Below are 20,510 nucleotides of genomic sequence, written 5' to 3'. Positions count from 1 at the left end.
CCTTTGCCTTGACAGCTTTGCACACTCTTGACATTCTCTTAACCAGCTTCATGAGGTAATCACTTGTAATGCATTTCCATTAACAGGTGTGCCTTGTTAAAAGTGAATTTGTGGATTTTCTTTCCTTAATACGTTTGAGCCAATCAGTTGAGTTGTAACAAGTTAGGGGTGGTATACAGAAGATAGCCCTATTTAGTAAAAGACCAAGTCCATGTTATGGCAAGAACAACTCAAATAAGCAAAGAGAAACGACAGTCCATCATTACTTTAAGACATGAAGGTCAGTCAATGCAGAAAATTTCAAGAACTTTGAACGGTTCTGCAAGTGTAGTTGCAAAAAAACCATCAAGCACTATGATGAAACTGGCTCTCATGAGGACCGCCACAGGGAAGGAAGACCCAGAGCTACCTCTGCTGCAGAGGATAAGTTCATTCGAGTTACCAGCCTCCGATTGCAGCCGAAATAAATACTTCACGGAGTTCAAGTTACAAACACATCTCTTTATCAGAGGAGGAAACTGCATGAATCAGGCCCTCATGGTCAAATTGCTGCAAAGAAACCACTACTAAAGGACTCCAATACGAACAAGAGACTTGCTTGGTCCAAGAAACACAAGCACTGGACATTAGACCGGTGGAAATCTGTCCTTTGGTCTGATGAGTCCAAATTTGAGATTTTTGGTTCCAACTGCCGTGTCTTTGTGAGACGCAGAGAAGGTGAACGGATGATCTCTGCATGTGTGGTTCCCACCGTGAAGCATGGAGGAGTGATGGTGTGGGGGTGTTTTGCCAATTGAGATGGTTTGGGATGAGTTGGACCGCAGAGTGAAGGAAAAGCAGCCAACGAGTGCTCAGCATATGTGGGAACACCTTCAAGGCTGTTAGAAAAGTATTCCAGGTGAAGCTGGTTGAGAGAATGCCAACAGTGTGCAAAGCTGTCATCAAGGCAAAGTTGTGGCTACTTTGAAAAATAAAAAATAGATTTTGATTTGTTTAACACTTTTTTGCTTACTACATGATTCCATTTGTGTTATTTCATAGTTTTGATGTATTCACTATTATTAGAATAGTAAAAATAAAGAAAAACCCTTGAATAAGTAGGTGTGTCCAAACTTTTGACTGGTACTGTAAGTCAAAACTCTAACTCAGCCACTCAGGAACTTTCTCTGTCTTCTTGGTAAGCAACTCCAGTGTAGATGTGGCCTTGTGTTTCAGGTTATTGTCCTGCGGGAAGGTGAATTAATCTCCCAGCGTCTTGTGGAAAGCAGACTGGGCCAGGTTTTCCTCTAGGATTTTTTCCTGAAAAACTCATGTCCTTAACGATTACAAGCATACCCATAACATGATGCAGCCACCACTATGGTTGAACATATGGAGATACTCCGTAATGTACTGGATTTGCCCCAAACATAACACTTTTTATTCAGGACTGTGAGGTTGACCATGCAGTCGGATTGGAACAGTGTGGAGGCATACGAGGATGATCTGTTGTTTCTTCCAAAAGTGAGGCTTTTTATTAGCAGATAAAGAATTAATATAGCTGGCGACTGTACAAGTATTTACAAAAACAAACAGGACGATGAACAAAAAAAGGCCTAATAAACTCAAAAGAAAACCCAGGCTCAATAATTGTCTGTTAACCCAAACAGAAATGACAGGGTTCAAATACTAATACCCATCATGCATTTGACAAATGGGAAGAAGCCCTTTCAAAGCCTGTTCAATTAACATTAAGCTGCATGAATTAACATCTAAACTTTTTTCAGATGCTACACACATGAATAACCTTAAGCGCATATGTCAATAACGGTGCAACCATGCTTTTAGCATAAATACAATCTGGGATATGAACATGTAAGTCCATCCGGGGATAAGAAACTTCCGCTATACTGTACACTGAATAAACCATGTGCTCTTGAATGCATCCCATTGCCTGTCAATTCTCTGACCAGGAAATGAACAGATAACCCTCTACAATCAATGAGGAAATGCCAGGTAATAATTTACCAAAAGGACTTCGCTAAACCATTAATCCTTTGCAATGTCTGATTATTAATATAAGGCATGTCTTTAGATAATGTGATGGAGATCATAGGGCGATCATTACAAGGAGATCATAGGACGATCATCACAAGGACAAAAAGTTAATTTCTTTGCCACATGTTTTGCAGTAACGATGCATGTTTTGGAATATTTTTATTCTGTACAAGCTTCCTTCTTTTCACTCTGTCATTTATGTTAGTATTGTGGAGTATCTAAAATGTTGATCCATCCTCAGTTTTCTCCTATAGTCCCTCTTCACAGGGACCAGGGAGATCCTTATAGGACTCATCCTGCATTCATCCACCCTTCCACTCCCAATCCCCCCTTACACATACTCTCGCACCCCACCCCCTCCTCACTCCCACTCCCCACGCTGCGCTCTGCCACCCCTGGAAGATGTCAGGGGAGCTCCAGTCTGATAGGGAACAGCCGCGCGGAACAATACATGTTTGAAAAAGATGATATATATATTTCAGCAGCCATATTCTCCATAGACCTGCATGCCAAATTGGCCTAGGCAGGGTGTAGTAGGGCTGGGCTACAGATACAGACAGGCAGTGCTAGAGCTATCCTGTCCTGTCCCGGGCTGGCGATGCAGGCAGCCATTGGAACAGCGTTTTCCACACCATGGCGCTCAGGTTGGAAGGAAATCATCCAAGCTGATATAATTGGTCCTGGTGACACAGGAAGAGAAGGTTTGATGCGATGGTAAGAGGGTAAGACTCATTCATAGTCAGACCAGGGATGGGTGATTGAAAGAGAGAAGAAGAGGCCATTGTTAGAAAGGATGTTCAGTCAGGGTTAGGGAGTTGAGAGGTTGAAAGGCGTGGAGGTTTTAGTGAGACACACACACTGGTTGGTTAGGAGGTGTGTGTGTGTGTGTATAGGTTGCAGGCGCTTGGCTGGATGGGGCATTGCTCTGAGCAAAATCTTCAGATGAAACTGAGCATATGAATTGTGTTGAATAAAACAGCGCTTTTTCAATTATTCATCCCTCTAAAATACCACCTAATAGATATAGAGATGCAATGCTGTGAGGAAACTGTGGGTATTATTTAAGACTGTCATCAAACTCTTCAGATTCAAACTTATTTTAGTCCGATGTGCAATTAAGCTTATATTCATTGTCTAGGATGAGTGCATGCTGTCAAATCACTTTTTTACAGGAAGAGTAAACGCATAGAAATGTTAAAGAAGGATTCGGATTTGCACAGCAATCCTTCCATGTTGTATGTATTAATGTCTCCTTTTTAAGAATGTCTTCAAAGTTCTGTTGTTTCTTATGCAAACAAAGGGAAGTAAAAGTAGATGTGTTGTGTGAGAAGAGCAACTCAGTAAAAATCTCCAATAGATTCTTCTATGCAGAAGATGAGGATAAATACCACTGAATTTCACGCACTTCTCTCTCTCTCTCTCTCTCTCTCTCACACACACACACACACACACACACACACACACACACACACACACACACACACACACACACACACACACACACACACACACACACACACACACACACACACACACACACACACACACACACACACACACACACACTATAATCACTGTATTCTCCCTCAACATAAAATAACAATTCTCACCGTATAATTGCCCCATTAAAAGATTGTACCTCTAAGATCTGTCACATTACTGAGCCTCCAGCCTTACTAAGGAGCTACCCCTGATCTCTCTTTAGCCAATTATCTAACCTTCACTTCTCTAAAGTCACTCTGGATCTAAAATGCCCATAGACACAGATCTAGGATCAGCTCATCATCCTTCAATCCTAACCTTTACTATTAAGGGTATAAAAATCATAGCTGACCTTAGATCAGTGTGTTGGAGGGACTTCCTCCTACTCAGCTGAAGTGACAGAGTACAGACGTCGTGACCTTTACCATGGAGACGATATGACATGTTCTAGTGCCAGGGACAGAGAGGGTAGCTGGGGGAAGCAGACACCTCCGCTAAGGGGGGTGACGTGACAGTCTAGGGAGAGAGTTAGCTCTCAGCACTCTGATAGCCTCAAAAGACCTGAGTGTGTGTGACAGGACACAGGAGAGAATGGTGTGGCCGTGGTGTGTGTCTTGGAGAGAGAGAGATGGAGAGAGAGAGAGAGAAGGGAGAGAGTGTGTGCGTGTATTTATATAAGTGTTTGTGTGCGAGTGTGTCCGTAGGTGCATGTGTCCATAGGTGCGTGCGTGTCCGTAGGTGCGTGTGTGTGTGTGTGATGGAGGGTGTTGAGTGGGCTAGGTGTTAGACTGAAGGTGTAGATAGTGTTTAGGATAAGTCAATATAATGCTCTTAGAGCCTAGAGAACTGAACTTCCTCCTCCTCTGGAGTCTGCAGAAACACCCTTACACAGACCTTCTTCAGAGTTAGAAATTCTGAAAAAACAGGGCTTCCACCTTATTATGGGAGACAGAATGCAATTCTATTAGAATGCACAATATATAAATTAATGTTGTGGATAGTTCCACCCATATGTAACTGTCAAATTGCTGTGGTCTGAGGGGCTTTGCCTGTTCTAGTAATTATATTTCTATGGTTCCACCACTATCAAAAATCTGAATGTAAAGGAAGACTATGTTGCAAGAAAGAAATTCACCGGTCGGGCATTTGACAGATGCTTGACTGTAAATGTTTGCATGATGCGTCCCCACAGGGTGTGCTGTGGTGGGGCTGTTTTATTAGTGGTGTGAAACAGACAAGCTAACATCAGGTCCAACCTGTCTCTGCTACTCTACCAGACTGGGGCATTAAACACACTATGGCTTAATGCATTATCTGGCCCATAGAGCTTGGTGTTGTGTGGGAGAAGTGAGAGAGACGAGGCAGGGTGGGATATATTGTTTGTGTGTCTAGACTGCTTCTGTGGTTTAAGTTGAGGGAGAGTAGGGGGAAGTGGAGGAGAGAGGGTGAGAAGAGAGGAGGAGAGGACAGAGAGGAAGAGATGACAGAGAGGAAGAGATGACAGAGAGGAAGGAGAGAGGTGCACAAGGAGTAGAGTGGCGAAGAATTTAGCAGTAGAGGTAAGAGAATGGAATGGAAGGAAAGTCAGAGGATGTCAGAGGACGGTAAAGAGGGAGAAAGGACAAAGAGAGGATGGAGAACAGATACACATCTCAACTGGACAGACAGAGACATGGAACACATGCAGTATTGAACTTAACCCACAGTGAGAAAACCTCCAAGTTGCCACTCATCAATGCAGTGCTCTGCAAGACAGGCTAGTGCTCTCCAGCACTTGAGGCCCCGTGTCACCGCAGCAGCTGAGGGTGTAAACAGGTACTCCAGTCCCGTTAAGCATACTCTCCCTCTCCCCTCCCATCTCTTCATATCTTTTCCCTCATATCTCCTCTCACCTCAGAGCTAAATGGCATGGATGATATAAGCACACTGAACTTTGGGGGTGGTTCGTTTTGAACCTTTTGATATAGGCCTATTATTGAGCGTCTTGGTTTGGGGTAGAGTTCTCATTCAGGGTTGCAAATCTCACAAATTGCGATTGAATAAAGTGGAATGATAGCCTATACACTAAAAACATGAGGGTTACTCAAAGCTTCTTTGGGAAGGGTGATGGTTCTATGTGGAACCATAATGACTCAAATAACCCTTTTGAGCTTTCAATGGTTATTTACAGATCACAAAAGGGTTCTTTGCTCTTTTAGTGACACTTTTAATATAGGGTAGGCAGCTCATTAGAATATTTTGTGGCGTGGTTTTCTCATAGCTCTTTTGTACAACCATGAGTGAGTATATCCAATGTGTTGTGTTATCAGCACCTTCAGAAAGTATTCACGCCCCTTTACTTTTTCCACACCTTGTTGTGTTACAGCCTGAATTTAAAATGGATTACATTCAGATTTTGTGTCACTGGCCGCACACAATACCCCATAATGTCTAAAGTGGAATTAAGTTTTTATAAAATGTTTAGATATTAATAAAAAATGAAAGAATACAATTAGCTTTAAGGTCCCTCAGTCGAACAGTGAATTTCAAACACAGATTCACTCACAAAGACCAGGGACATTTTCCAAAGCCTCGCAAAGAAGGGCACCTATTCATAGATGGGTAAAAAAAAACAGACATTGAAAATTGCCTTGAGCATGGTGAATTTATTAACTACACTTTAGATCAATGCACACAGTCACTACAAAGTTACAGGCGTCCTTCCACACTCAGCTTGCCGGAGAGGAAGGAAACAGCTCAGGGATTTCACCATGAGGCCAATGGTGACTTTAAAACAGTTAGAGTTTAATGGCTGTGACAGGAGAAAACTAAGGATGGATCAACAACATTGTAGTTCTGCCACATTACTAACCTAAATGACAGAGTGATAAGAAGGAAGCCTGTACATAATATGTCCTGAATACAAAGCGTTATGTTTGGGGCAAACACAACACAACACATCACTGACTACCACTCTTCATATTTTCAAGCATGGTGATGGCTGCATCATGTTATGGGTATGCTTGTCATTGGCGAGGACTAGGGAGTTTTATTTAGGATAAAAAGAAACGGAATAGAGCTAAGCACAGGCAAAATCCTATGGGAAAACTTGGTTCAGTCTGCTTACCAACAGACACAGGGAGACAAATTCACCTTTCAGCAGTACAATAACCTAAAACACAAGGCCAAATATACAATGGAGTTGCTTACCAAGACGACATTGAATGTTCCTGAGTGGCCTAGTTACAGTTTTGAATCAAATCAGCTTGAAAATCTATGGCAAGACTTGAAAATGGCTGTCTAGCAATGCTTAACAATCAACTTGATAGAGCTTGAAGAATTGAAAAGAATAATGTGCAAATGTGCAAAAATTGTACAACCCAGGTGTGCAAAGCTCTTAGAGACTTACCGAGAAAGACTCACAGCTGTAATCGCTGCCAAAGGTGCTTATACAAAGTTTTGACTCAAGGGTGTGAGTACTTATGTAAATAGGATGTTTCTGCATTTAGTTTTTTATACATTTGCAAAAATCTCTAAAAACATGTTTTCACTTTGTCATTATGGGGTATTGTGTTTATATGGGCGAGAAAAAAAATATTGAATCCATTTTGAATTCAGGCTGTAACACAACAAAATGTGGATTAAGTGAATACTTTCACTTTCACTATGTATGCCATTACATATTATATATGACTGTGGCCAGTGACGTGTCTTGTGAAAGACTCATGTAGGCTATGGCCTTGTGTCAACTGAGAACAGTTGACTAAATCAGTCAGTGGTTCTCAATTCTCTTCTCAGGGTCCCCCAGCTGATCCAGAGGTAGCTCACTTGATTCAACTTGTCAATTAACACAATAATAGCAGCTATGGAATTTAACAATATCCCCAACCAGAGTAAAGAACCCTGTATGGTTATTCAAAGGGATCTTAAAAGAACCTTTCAGATTGAGAAAGGTTCTTTATAGAACCATTCTCCATAAAGGTTATATAAAGAACCATCAAAAAAGGTTCTATACATCCACATAAAGGGTTGTAACCATAGTGGAACCCTTTTTTGGTGCTATTTAGATCATTTTTTAATTGTTATTTTTTATAGAACCTTAGGGTTCTTTATAGCACCATACAGGTTCCAGGTAGAACCTTATGAGCATGGTTCTTTATTGAACCTTCAAAAAAGGGTTTTAAATTACATCAAAAGGGTTCTGCTATGGTTACAAGCCAAATAACCTCAATCTGGTACTATTTAGAAACATGATTTTTTTGTGTGTGTAGACCATTATTTCAGAGATTGTTCATTGTACCGCTGTATAATCCTTAGCTAGCTCTATGTAAATAAGACTATAGGCTTGTTCGATATACTATGTCTACATTCATTGTGCTGAAGAAAGAAAGTAAACTTTACAGGAAGAGCCAGATGTCATTATTTATCATCTTAAATCTAATTTATTTATGAAGCAGAAAAAGAATGGAATTCTCGGTTGAATTCGTCTTGAATTATTTAGACTGAAATGGTTAATTCCATACAAGGCCTCGGAAGATCTCTGTTGAATACTTTATTATCTTTCCTAAACCGAAAACGCAGGAGAAAAGAAGAGAGGGAAAAGTAGTTTATTCACCCCGGACCCTACCGCTTAATTGTTCTTTAACTCTTATTTAGAAAGTGTTTATGGAACATTTTATAAAGCCTCAAATTCGTGAAGTTATGTTGAATAATTTATTGTTCTTGACAACTGAAGGTTTTTGGGATATTGTAGGATTTGAGTTGAAGAGAGGGTGAGAACTATTCCAGTAGGCCTATAATGTTATATTTTACTAAATTGTCTTTGATGCAACGACATTAAGCATCTTATACAGATATAGTGATATGATGGGTGTGGTGATTCAAAGACCAAAATAAGTCCATGATGTAGGCCTTTACTGAATATATATATATATATTTTAAAGATGTTTACCAGATCGAATTGTACCTCATTTGTATCAATAGTATCCATCCATTCGATCCCTCTCATGCCACTTATTATTCTAGCCTTAACATTTTGAAAAGTCTCCCTCAACCCTCGGGTTGAACGGCATCATGTCATGGGTCTTCTTACAATGTCAGACCTAGGCTACTCCTAACCCTTCAGCTGGCAAATCAGAAGAGATATTGCATGAAGTCAGTGGAGATAAAGCTATTAGATTAAGAAGTGTGTTAGGCAGCTCAACTCCTCGCTAATGGAGTATATTCTATAATGGAGTGACCCGTTTAGAGAGCGGTGGATGCGCAGCTCATGGTCCCAGGTTGATGCAGTCAAAAGCCGGCTAATGAAAAGAGACGCATCACTGATTGCTGCTATATCTGGGCCCGCGGTGGAAGTGGCATCGATTTAACAATTTAGCAGCCCTGTCCTCTGTGTGTTGGAATTAGTCACGGCTCAAGGATGCCCAGCTTGCCCCCTTTTACAAACATACACACACACACAAACTGAGGGAAAAATAGCCTACTACAGTATATCTCGATCTCCAATGTGCATTCATTGAGGAACTAACTATGTGTGCAAAATATTCAGTCTTGGAGGAAATTTTAAGTTCAATAAAAAATGTTAAATAAACCTATTTATATTTCATTTGTGGCCTATGATATATTTTCATGATTTAGCGACACAATTTCAGCACCATGGAGAGCGAACGCAACGAGCAAACAGACGCATCAGAGAGAACATCATTCTGCAAAAAACGATTGTTTATTTCAGTGACTTAACAACTGCAATCGGACTTTAGTGCAAGAACATGTATACACGTGTGAAATAGTTATATCAGATGTGATCATAAGCAAAACATATATTATGCTTTATTTCGTTTAAGAGAAAAAATGGTGCTCTCATGCATCTGGTTATTATAAAAGGTCTGTAAACGGTGTAGGCCAGTAGGCTACTCCCCCTAAGGTATTCCCACGGTGCTGTAGAAATACCAAAGTTCCAATAAACGACTAACGTGATACTCCAACATCATAAAACTACATATTTTCAGTGTTTTTGTGATCAAACCATCCAGCACTTTCTAATCTGTTGAGGGGTTCATTTTACCTGGAGAATGAGTAGGTTACTACATTGCTTTTCTATGTCCAAAGGGATTGAATCCCTCTTTTCCACTCATTTACATCTGTGTTTTAAACTGAAAGTACTAAGAATTTTAAGTTTATGCTGAACTTATTTACTGACACTGATGTAGCCTACGTCGATGTACTGACACTTTTCTAAAACAAAAAAAGGCATGGAAGCATGTGCCATCACAGGGAGTTCATATACCTTTCTACAGCAGTCTCTGTAAGTCTCTGTAAGTCTCTGTAAAGAAGTCTATACATTCTGCAAAGACGAGGTAACATGTTCAACAGAACGTTGTCCCAGAGTTCTGCCTTCCATCACCTGTCTATTTAACCCAATCCATGCCCTGTCCATGGCTGGCTTGGACAACACAGGGTTAAAGGAACTCTGTCTGAACAGTGGGTCGTGGAAGACCCCGTCCACCCAATCTCTGAGGGTAGTCACCGGCGAGTCCTGCTGCCTAGCCGCCCCCACCTTCAGGTGGGGTACTTCAGTTGGATACCCCCCTGGGGAGAGAGACTCGCTGGGGGTGGCTGTGTGCATGCATGCAGGGAATTCAGGTTGGATAGCAGCAGTTTGTGCGATGGACCAGATTTTAGGTTTGCTGCTCTCTGTACTTTGCAGGTCCTGTTGAGTGTAGAATGAGTTGGTTGTTCGTTCGTGCTCTGGTGTGTGTTTGGGGCAGTCTGCTGACAGTGACAACCGCTCGTTCCCATGTCGGGATGTGTCTGGGGTATGTCTGAGTGGGCTGGTAGAAGGGTCTTTGGGGTGGTGGCGGTGGTCCGGTGGTGTGTGTACTGGGGTGTCCTTGGTGTGAAACCGGTGTTTAGGGTCGCAGTCAGAACCATCTGACTCCAGCAGATCAAAGTCCTCCAGATCACTCTGTTGTAGGTCCACACACCTACCTGTTACAGAATCTACAACCAAAAAATACATAGATGTTTTAACAATCATAAACTTGACAGTCTGATAGAAAGCAACTTCCATCTAAATTAATAGACACCATTTTAATTGCTTCTTTTAGTTAATGATATAAATCTATGGTACGCATGCACTCACCATCAACATCTATCTCGCTTTTGATTGGCTCTTCCTCTTGTGATCCCTCTGCACTGTCGCTGTCATCCTCACAGCCCCTCTCGTCAGAGCTCTTATTGGCTCGTGGTGACCATGTGACTTTGTTCTCCTTCTTCAGCCTCCGCCGTGCATTGGCAAACCACGTGGACACCTGAATGAACAAACACATTAAGAAATTATTGCATATTTGATCAATTCCCAAGCTGGCCTTTGTGGCCTTGAGCAAGGCACTTAACCCCTAAAACTGCTTCAGGGGCACTGCAGTATGGCCGCCCTCTGCTCCAACCTCTCCAGCCTGTGTTTGTAATTGTTTTTAGGACAAAGCAGAAGACATTTCTGTGGGATGTAATCTTTATCTGTGATTATCCAGTGCTGACACTGTAACGGAAAACTGTAATTTATACGGTAATTTGGGGTATTATCATCAGTAAAATACTCTAGCATATTGTAAATGATGGTGCATTGTGGAAAAATGTTGTGGGTGGGGAAATACTTACTGTATTTCGAATGGTACTGAAATTCCATCCCACAGAATACAGTACCGTACCATATCTTTGGAGCTCCAATAATGTTTTTACCACTAGCGGGTGCATGGCATTGTTGTTTCTGTCTCATTAACATATTTTGAGGTGCGCCTTGTAAGAGACTATATTTGTTGCACCCAGAGGCTGCAACACAGGTTCAAAAGTGATGAGGCAAAATTCGTACATGTCTTTGCTGGGCCTGGAGTTTGTACTGATATCATGACCTGGTCAGGTAAAACTCTGGGTCCTATTTGTAGGCTATGACAGGGTCCAATGTTAACATGGCTCAAAATCTACTGGCCCAAACAGAATCTCTACTGGCCCGGACATGGTGTAATTTTTAAATGCATTGGGGTCACTAGGTTTGCATGCTTTCTCTCTATATGCAGCTATTAATAGCCTATATTTGGTTAGTATGATATGTATTAAAAAGCTGTTTAATATAATTTAGAAATGTAACTCATTACGTTGTAATAATTGCATTAATTTTTGTTTCTAAAGTATGTTATTTTGAGATTTTTTTTTTACATCTCAAAATAGGATGCGGCCCCTTTAAGACAATTGCGTTCCAAAGGAGATATCTAACTGGCTACAGTAGGCCAGGAAAGAGGAATGCTAAAGTGTATTTTGTAGCTTACTCTTTGCAGACGATCAGTAGTAGCCAGCATATTGCTAGTGTGTTCACTATTGAAGGTTTACTTTTGTAAATTACTTTCACTAAAATAAATAAGCCCAGCAAGTAGATTGATGGGCGCTTATTTTTTACTTGAGGACAATTCGTACGTGCTGTTCGAATTTAGCTATCAACTTCTGTAGTGCTCGATAAGTTGTGACTTGCGCGAGCGTAGTGGTGCTTGACTGTACGGCCAATTATATTGCACAAATACAAATAGCACGACTTTTCTGAGTGTAGTCTTCAATGGTTTGCAATGGTAGGCAGCGACAGAGCAGGTAAATGTTGAACTGGAATTCAAAAATGCGCTGAGAGTTACTGGCCCTGTCGGTACTGCTGCTTTGAAAATGGCCACACCAGATTATCAAGTACTGGGGGAAATGCTGTCTCGCCACACGTTTTTAGGTGGCTCTGTTTGCACCTGTGAGTAGGAATGCTGTACCAATTTAACTCGTAACTCGTATATGTACTTCATATTTTTGATTTAACTGACCTGGAAGACCAGTTGTGTGGAATTTAGTCTATCACTGAACAGATCAATTAGCTCAGTTGGCCGGGCATGGTGCCTAGTTGTACCTGTGGCACTCCAGGAGCAGGGTTGTCTACCTCTGGAGTACTGTTTTTAAGCAATAAGGCCCGAAGGAGTGTGGTATATGACTAATATATCATGGCTAATGGCTGTTCTTAGACAAAACACAATTCGGAGTGCCTGGATACAGCCATTAGCCATGGTATATTGGCCATATACCACAAACCCCCGAGGTGCCTTATTGCTATTATAAACTGGTTACCAACGTAATTAGAACGATTATATATATTTTTTTGTCATACCCATGGACACGGTCTGATATAACACGGCTTTCAGCCAATCAGCATTCAGGGCTCGAACCACCCTGTTTATAATATGAAATATATCATTTTACTTGGCACTGAGCTGCTTGTCAAAGTCACTGCAAAGTCACTGCAACCCCTTTACAGTGTAGTGCTCCTCAAAAAGTGAAGAGCACTGTGATTAACCAGTACATAGTGCTCTTCGATCAGACATGTACTGGAACACAACAATAAGTTCAGTAGAGCTCCAACTAACATATTCCGTCTCCAAACACTGAGCCAGTTGTTACCTGTGTGAGTGTCATCTTGGTGATGATGGCCAGCATGATCTTCTCTCCCTTGGTGGGGTACGGGTTCTTCTGGTGCTCCTGCAACCAGGCCTTCAGCGTGCTGGTGGTCTCCCTCGTAGCGTTCTTCCTCCGGGCAGCTGCACTGTCCACTGATGACCCATACCTGGGAGAAGGGAGGAGAGGGGAGGGGTGTCAGAATAGGAGTTTATTTGAAAGAGAAACTCTTCCAAATATTTTATTTTCAATCCTATGTTTATTGGATCTAAGATGTGCTGGAGTTTTCAAATATTTTACTTTTTACTTGGAACTATAAGGGGTTTGACTTATTACATTGTGCAGGAGATATGCGTTCGTAAATGGAACTATTTTATGCCACAATTACGCATGCGTTATCACTATTTCTCACGTTTAGATACAATTGAAATGTTTTCTAACAGAATTACAAGTTATTTAGAAACAGATAACATGTTTAGTAGACATACCCATATCGGTCATATGGATACTGTCCAAATGCGTAATCGTACGGATAGTAAGCAGGGGTTTGAGAGGCCCTCACATGCGCAGCCGCTCCATCTTTGGAGTCCAATGTTCCCTGCAAATATGAAATCAAAATATTTTATTATTCATTATTATTTTATTGTGATTGAGAAAACCTTTCAAAACCTGACTGTCAAACATAGTTTTGTTTAGGCTACGTTGCCCACCACAGATATGGATCAGTCCAGTACGTACGAATTGGGCAAATGTCTGTCCTTTTAATTTTCGCTGACATGACGAATTAATTGAAACAAGAAGAAATATATATATATATATATATATATATATATATATATATATATATATATATATATATATATATATATATATACGAAATTCAATATAGAAAAGTACCTACCCTGGCATATAAAGCTGTTGCGTCGCCTCCGCAGGTGCCATAGTACCCCTGGCTCTTTCCATAGGCAGCTCCGTACACACCCAGACCTATAGCCGGTGTTGGTAGCTCTTGGCCCGGGGAGCCGAGCAGTCTGCTCTCGTACACCGGGCACCGGAGAGGCTGGGGAGAGGGAGGCATCACACCGGAGTCCAGGAGAGACCTTCCACCAGGCTCGAGGCAGTTGGCCAGAGAGCTCGTGCTCATGAGGAACTGGCGCGAATACAAGAATAGATTCATCAGGAAGAATATAACCAATATGCAATGCGTGAGCACAAAACGAAAAAGGCTATATAAATTAGTTATTTTGTCAAGCAAACAAAAAGTTGGGCTACAGGATTTATGTGCAAAACCGAAGACACTATAGTAACAGAAACAAAGAATGTTTTCCTTCACCACACTTGTGATGTTTCTTCTAGTGAGAGACGCCTTACCTGGTGTGTAGGTGAGTAGGGGTATCCTAGCTGCGGGTAAGCCATGATATCAAACATCAGTGAATGTCGGCAAACTTCAAAGGATCGAGCACGAGCACAATGTCCAACTGTCACTCATCCGTGCATCAGGATTAAGTAGCTCCTAGACGTTGATCTAAGGTCACTTTTGCAATTCCCCTCCGAATGTGGGATCTGGAGAGGTTTGTCCTAGATCTGTGAATAAAGGTAACTTTGACCAAATCAAGCCAACACCGAAACGCACTCCTTTTCACCCCGGGTAAAGTGCCGGCACCCAATATTGGGTTTGTAATGAACAGTCTGCTTCAGCTCCTCTTCAGCTCTTCTTTGGAGGTATTTGGGAAACATCAGCTAGGGAAATGTCCGTTCTCCCCAATTCCCAATAATGCCCTTGGGATGTTTTTTTGGGGATGGCTTAGGTGTCCAAGTCGGTTGACAGTTGGTGACTCGCTGAATTAATAAATATGTTTACTGTCCAGTCAATCTGACGCGGTGAAACGCATCATTTGCAGTCCAAAGCGGTAGTGATGTTGTGATCTATCATCCACAAACCAACCATGCCACTCCTGATGCGCTCTCTGCTTTTAACGCGCCTGTCTCTCTGACGTCACATGGACTCCCGCAGGCACCCTACGGGTCCTCTCCTTCTGGAACTTATATTCAGTTTAGAACCTTCGATTTATCCCCTTTCATGGAGAAATACAAATGTTTTAAATTAAACAAAATAGGCCTATGCCCCAAAAAATACAATGTCAGAAATCCTTGTGCACGGAGTTGTTCTTCCTCAATGAGAGAACAGAACAAAGCCGAAGGTAGGCCTACATTCATCCAAATAATCTTGCAGAATAAACTTAGAAAAGTCTGATTTAATTGAAATAGGCCTTACAAGACAAGAAATAAAATATCTATATACCCCATATACTAGGACTACTGTACTTACCGTTATTGACGGTGTCTGTGAACGACAGACCTGCTCACTCAAAGATTCCCTCCCGTTTACACACGAGCGCACACACCGCCCAGGGGTCCCGGTAAATATAATGAGGATGTGTTCAATTCTCCCCCTCCCTCCCTCCGACACACACACACACACACACACACACACACACACACACACACACACACACACACACACACACACACACACACACACACACACACACACACACACACACACACACACACACATCGCATCAGAGGGGGAACACGGAATGACGTGACAGCTCTATCGCGGATGATTGATGACTATGAGATGAAATTAGCATAATAGCTTTTTATTCCTGTAGTTTAGATAACATGTCACCTCAATGAAATTACCTCCTGACTCCTGATCAAGCTGTTACAGTGGAGATGAGATTATAATAGCCAGGTCTGAACGAATTAATCAAACAATAAGCACTTCTGTTATCTTTAGAGGGCATCATTTCCAACTCAGTGGTTGTGATGCTGATAAATTCAAAGTTGCCCTGGACGGGAAATGCTTATTCATATTGTGCTTTAGATTTATTATGCAGTACTTTATTTACCTGCTTTCTAATGACTAAAGGCCACATTGTAATTATAGCTTAATAAGGTGTGTGTGTGTGTGTGTGTGTGTGTGTGTGTGTGTGTGTGTGTGTGTGTGTGTGTGTGTGTGTGTGTGTGTGTGTGTGTGTGTGTAGGCCTACATTCAGAGTAATTCTTATCAATGTCATCTCTCCCCAGAGACTATCCAAACACTTCATCCTTGATAAAACACTTGACTTGAGATATTACTGATATAACAATACTGTAACTGTATCTGTCTTCACTAATCCACAGCATTAATGATGATGAGTACCTCAGCTCTCTCCCTCATCTCTCTCCCCCCTCTCTTCCTCTCTCATCTCTCTCTCCCTCTCTCCCCTCCCTCATCTCCCTCTCTCCCTCATCTCTCTCCCCCCTATCTTCCTCTCTCATCTCTCTCTCCCTCTCACCCCTCCCTCATCTCCCTCTCTCCCTCATCTCTCTCCCCCCTCTCTTGCTCCCTCATCTCTCTCCCCCATCTCTCTCCCCCCTCTCTTGCTCCCTCATCTCTCTCCCCCCTCTCTTGCTCTCTCATCTTTCTCTCTCCCTCTTTCCCCTCCCTCATCTCCTTCTCTCCCTCATCTCTCTCTCTCCCTCTCTCCCCCTTGCTCATCTCTCTCTCCCTCTCTCATCTCTCACTCCCTCTCTCCCCCCTCTCTCATCTCTCTCCTGCTCTCTCCCCATCTCTCATCTCTCTCTCTCCCTCTCTCCCCCCTCTCTCATCTCTCTCCTGCTCTCTCCCCATCTCTCCTCTCCCTCTCTCCCCCCTCTCTCATCTCTCTCCTGCTCTCTCCCCATCTCTCATCTCTCCCTCTCCCCCTCTCTCATCTCTCTCTCCCTCTCTCCCCCCTCTCTCATCTCTCTCCTGCTCTCTCCCATCTCTCATCTCTCTCCCGCCCCCCCCCCTCATTCTCTCCCCCTCTCTCATCTCTCTTCCCCCTCTTTCATTCTCTCCCTCTCTCCCGTAGCAGCTAAAAGGGGAAGCATGTTTCTGTTCACTTATTCTGCATCATTGATGAGAAAGGTCAGTGGATTTATACCGTACGCTTAGTTCACTGACTCCTTCCCCACTTTAGAGCTCTTCTTTAGGGCTCTTCTTTAGGGCCCTCATTAGGGGAATGAGAACACCTCCTGATAGCCTGGCTAATGTGGAATTATAGTATGGAAGCGTAGTATAGAAGTATAGTATGGAAGTGTGCACTTTAGGACATTACAGTGTGTGATACAGTATGTTAGATTGTGGGCTAGGCTAATTCAAGTCTACAACGGTATAGGTTTGTTATTATCATCTTCAGAGAGAGAGAATGAGAGACAGAGAGACACAGAATAAAAGACAGAGAGACAGAGAGAATAAAAGACAGAGACAGAGAGAATAAAAGACAGAGACAGAGAGAATAAAAGACAGAGAGACAGAGAATAAAAGACAGAGAGACAGAGAATAAAAGACAGAGAGACAGAGAGAATAAAAAACAGAGACAGAGAGAATAAAAGACAGAGAGACAGAGAATAAAAGACAGAGAGACAGAGAGAATAAAAGACAGAGACAGAGAGAATAAAAGACAGAGACAGAGAGAATAAAAGACAGAGACAGAGAGAATAAAAGACAGAGAGACAGAGAATAAAAGACAGAGAGACAGAGAATAAAAGACAGAGAGACAGAGAATAAAAGACAGAGAGACAGAGAGAATAAAAGACAGAGAGACAGAGAGAATAAAAGACAGAGAGACAGAGAGAATAAAAGACAGAGACAGAGAGAATAAAAGACAGACAGAGAGAATAAAAGACAGAGACAGAGAGAAAAAAAGACAGAGAGACAGAGAGAATAAAAGACAGAGAGACAGAGAATAAAAGACAGAGACAGAGAGAATAAAAGACAGAGAGACAGAGAATAAAAGACAGAGAGACAGAGAGAATAAAAGACAGAGACAGAGAGAATAAAAGACAGAGACAGAGAGAATAAAAGACAGAGACAGAGAGAATAAAAGACAGAGAGACAGAGAATAAAAGACAGAGAGACAGAAAGAATAAAAGACAGAGAGAGAATAAAAGACAGAGAGACAGAGAGAATAAAAGACAGAGACAGAGAGAATAAAAGACAGAGAGACAGAGAGAATAAAAGACAGAGAGAATAAAATACAGAGAGACAGAGAGAATAAAAGACAGAGAGAATAAAAGACAGAGAGACAGAGAGCGAAAGAGAGGGAAGAGAGTAGCTGTGTCAGAAGACCTTGTACTGTGGTGATGAAGGACAGTGGATCAGCTATTTCTTTTTCTTCCTCCTCTCCCTTCCTCCTCCTCTCTCACCAGGCCTGCCCCCTTCAGAATGAAACAAGGTAAGAAGTAGAAATGAAGTAGAGGAATTTGATAATCCATTTAGTAGATATGGACAAAATACATAACCAATATTCAATTATATTATATTTTGTTCTATTCGATATTTTGTTCTGTTCCATTGTATTGTATTGTACTGTACTGTGTTGTATTGTATTCTACTGTATTGCATTGTATCATTTTGTTCCATCATATAAGAAGACGATGAGAGCAGATCAAATGCGCTTAGAGAGGTGAACTATACTTTCCTCCATCGCTCTACCTTCATAAAGCACTTCTCTCTCTCTCAGCTCTCCGGCCATCTCTCATTGTTCTAGAAGTGATTCTTCATCAGAGACTTTTAAACCATGTTTTTCTCCTCTCTGCCAGAGACATTACCAGCTATACCTCTTCTCCCAGTCTTTTATGAAAAAAAAACAACCTGACAGATGAAAAAAGCATCTACATGTTAAAGAATGATTAAAATTGTATAGTATTCGTACTTTCAGGTAGGAAATATTCAAATGTGCCTTTCCGTACCGTATAGTGATTGAAGGAAGTTGTGATTTGAGTTTTCCCCCTTTCTGCATTTATCTACCGTAATGCTTTCTTCTCTCACATTACCGTGTGTGTGTGTGTGTGTGTGTGTGTGTGTGTGTGTGTGTGTGTGTGTGTGTGTGTGTGTGTGTGTGTGTGTGTGTGTGTGTGTGTGTGTGTGTGTGTGTGTGTGTGTGTGTGTGTGTGTGTGTGTGGTAACCTGCTGTGATGCCTTTCCCTCTCTCACATTAACTCCACACCCTTCCCACTGTATTATAGTTCAAGTATGCAGAGAGGAGAAAAAAGGAAGTGTGTGTTTCCTGTTGAGTAGATTATGAATGAATAATCATTACAATAATCACAGTCTAACAGATACGGTGTATTCTTAGGTACCTGTAGTAGTATGCAATATAGATGTATACCATATACACTACCGTTCAAAAGTTTGGGGTCACTTAGAAATGTTCTTGTTTTTGAACGTAAAGCACATTTTTTGTCCATTAAAATATCATCAAATTGATCAGAAATACAGTGTAGAGATTGTTAATGTTGTAAATTACTTTTGTAGCAGGAAACGGCTGATTTTTAATGGAATATCTACATAGGCGTACAGAGGCCCATTATCAGCAACCATCACTCCTGTGTTCCAATGGCACATTGTGTTAGCTAATACAAGTTTATAATTTTAAAAGGCTAATTGATCATTAGAAAACAATTTGCAATTATGTTAGCACAGCTGAAAACTGTTGTGCTAATTAAAGAAGCAATAAAACTGGCCTTCTTTAGACTAGTTGAGTATCTGGAGCATCAGCATTTGTGGGTTCGATTACAGGCTCAAAATGGCCAGAAACAAAGATCTTTGTTCTGAAACTCGTCAGTATATTCTTGTTCTGAGAAATGAAGGCTATTCCATGCGATACATTTTCAAGAAACTGAAGATCTCGTACAACTCTGTGTACGACTCCCTTCACAGAACAGCGCAAACTGGCTCTAACCAGAATAGAAAGAGGAGTGGGAGGCCCCGGTGCACAACTGAGCAAGAGGACAAGTACATTAGAGTGTCTAGTTTGAGAAACAGACGCCTCACAAGTCCTCAACTGGAAATTCATCAAATAGTACCCGCAAAACACCAGTCTCAACGTCAACAGTGAAGAGGCGACTCCGGGATGCTGGCCTTCTAGGCAGAGTTCCCCTGTCTGGTGTCTGTGTTCTTTTGACCTTTTGCCCCTGTCCTCTTTCTATTCTGGTTAGAGCAGATGTTATTGCGGGTGTAGCGAAATGCTTGTGCTTCTAGCTCCGACAGTGCAGTAATATCTAACAAGTAATATCTAACAAATTACACAACATATACCCAATATACACACATCTAAGTAGGAATGAATTGAGACTATATACATATGGACGAGCGATGTCAGAGCAGAACGGACAGAGATACAGTATAATAGTATAGAATACAGTATATACATATGAGATGAGTAATGCCAGATATGTAAACAATAAGTGACTAAGATACCGTAGAAGTATAGAATACAGTATATACATATGAGATGAGTAATGCAAGATATGTAAACATCATATATGTAAACACAGATATGAAAAAAATATGTCTTCTGTATTGTTTTAGTTTGAATAACATCGTTTGGTTTCCTTAATTTCATTAGGAAAAACGTTTTTCTTGAAACTGAGTCTCACAGGAAGAAGTAACATCATCTTGTTCATTGTCAGATGTAAAACACATTGTCATCCTCTTGAAGTGATGT

At 41.5% G+C, this 20,510-nt stretch overlaps 1 protein-coding gene across 1 annotated transcript; it reads right to left on the bottom strand.

Moving 5' to 3' along the window:
* Positions 1–9,832: 9,832 nt before the first annotated feature.
* Positions 9,833–14,385, bottom strand: LOC120027044 (iroquois-class homeodomain protein irx-4-B-like). Its single transcript, XM_038971889.1, has 6 exons — positions 14,341–14,385; positions 13,871–14,119; positions 13,458–13,567; positions 12,976–13,117; positions 10,640–10,808; positions 9,833–10,497 (listed from the first exon to the last, which is right to left on the bottom strand). Exons 1-6 carry the CDS (start codon positions 14,383–14,385, stop codon positions 9,833–9,835), a joined length of 1,380 nt encoding a protein of 459 aa, XP_038827817.1.
* Positions 14,386–20,510: the final 6,125 nt, after the last annotated feature.

Source organism: Salvelinus namaycush, chromosome 32, assembly GCF_016432855.1.
Source record: "Salvelinus namaycush isolate Seneca chromosome 32, SaNama_1.0, whole genome shotgun sequence".
Classification (NCBI taxonomy): Eukaryota; Metazoa; Chordata; class Actinopteri; order Salmoniformes; family Salmonidae; genus Salvelinus; species Salvelinus namaycush.
Note: the sequence above shows the minus strand (reverse complement) of the source record. Positions and strands in the feature narration are given on the sequence as shown.

Coding starts and splice junctions, on each gene's coding strand:
- LOC120027044 (XM_038971889.1), bottom strand. CDS start 14,385: ATGGCTTACCCGCAGCTAGGATACCCCTACTCACCTACACACCAG. Junction 13,118..13,457: donor TATCCATATGACCGATATGG/GTATGTCTACTA, acceptor ATCAGTGGACAG/TGCAGCTGCCCGGAGGAAGA. Junction 10,498..10,639: donor AAGCGAGATAGATGTTGATG/GTGAGTGCATGC, acceptor TTTTGGTTGTAG/ATTCTGTAACAGGTAGGTGT.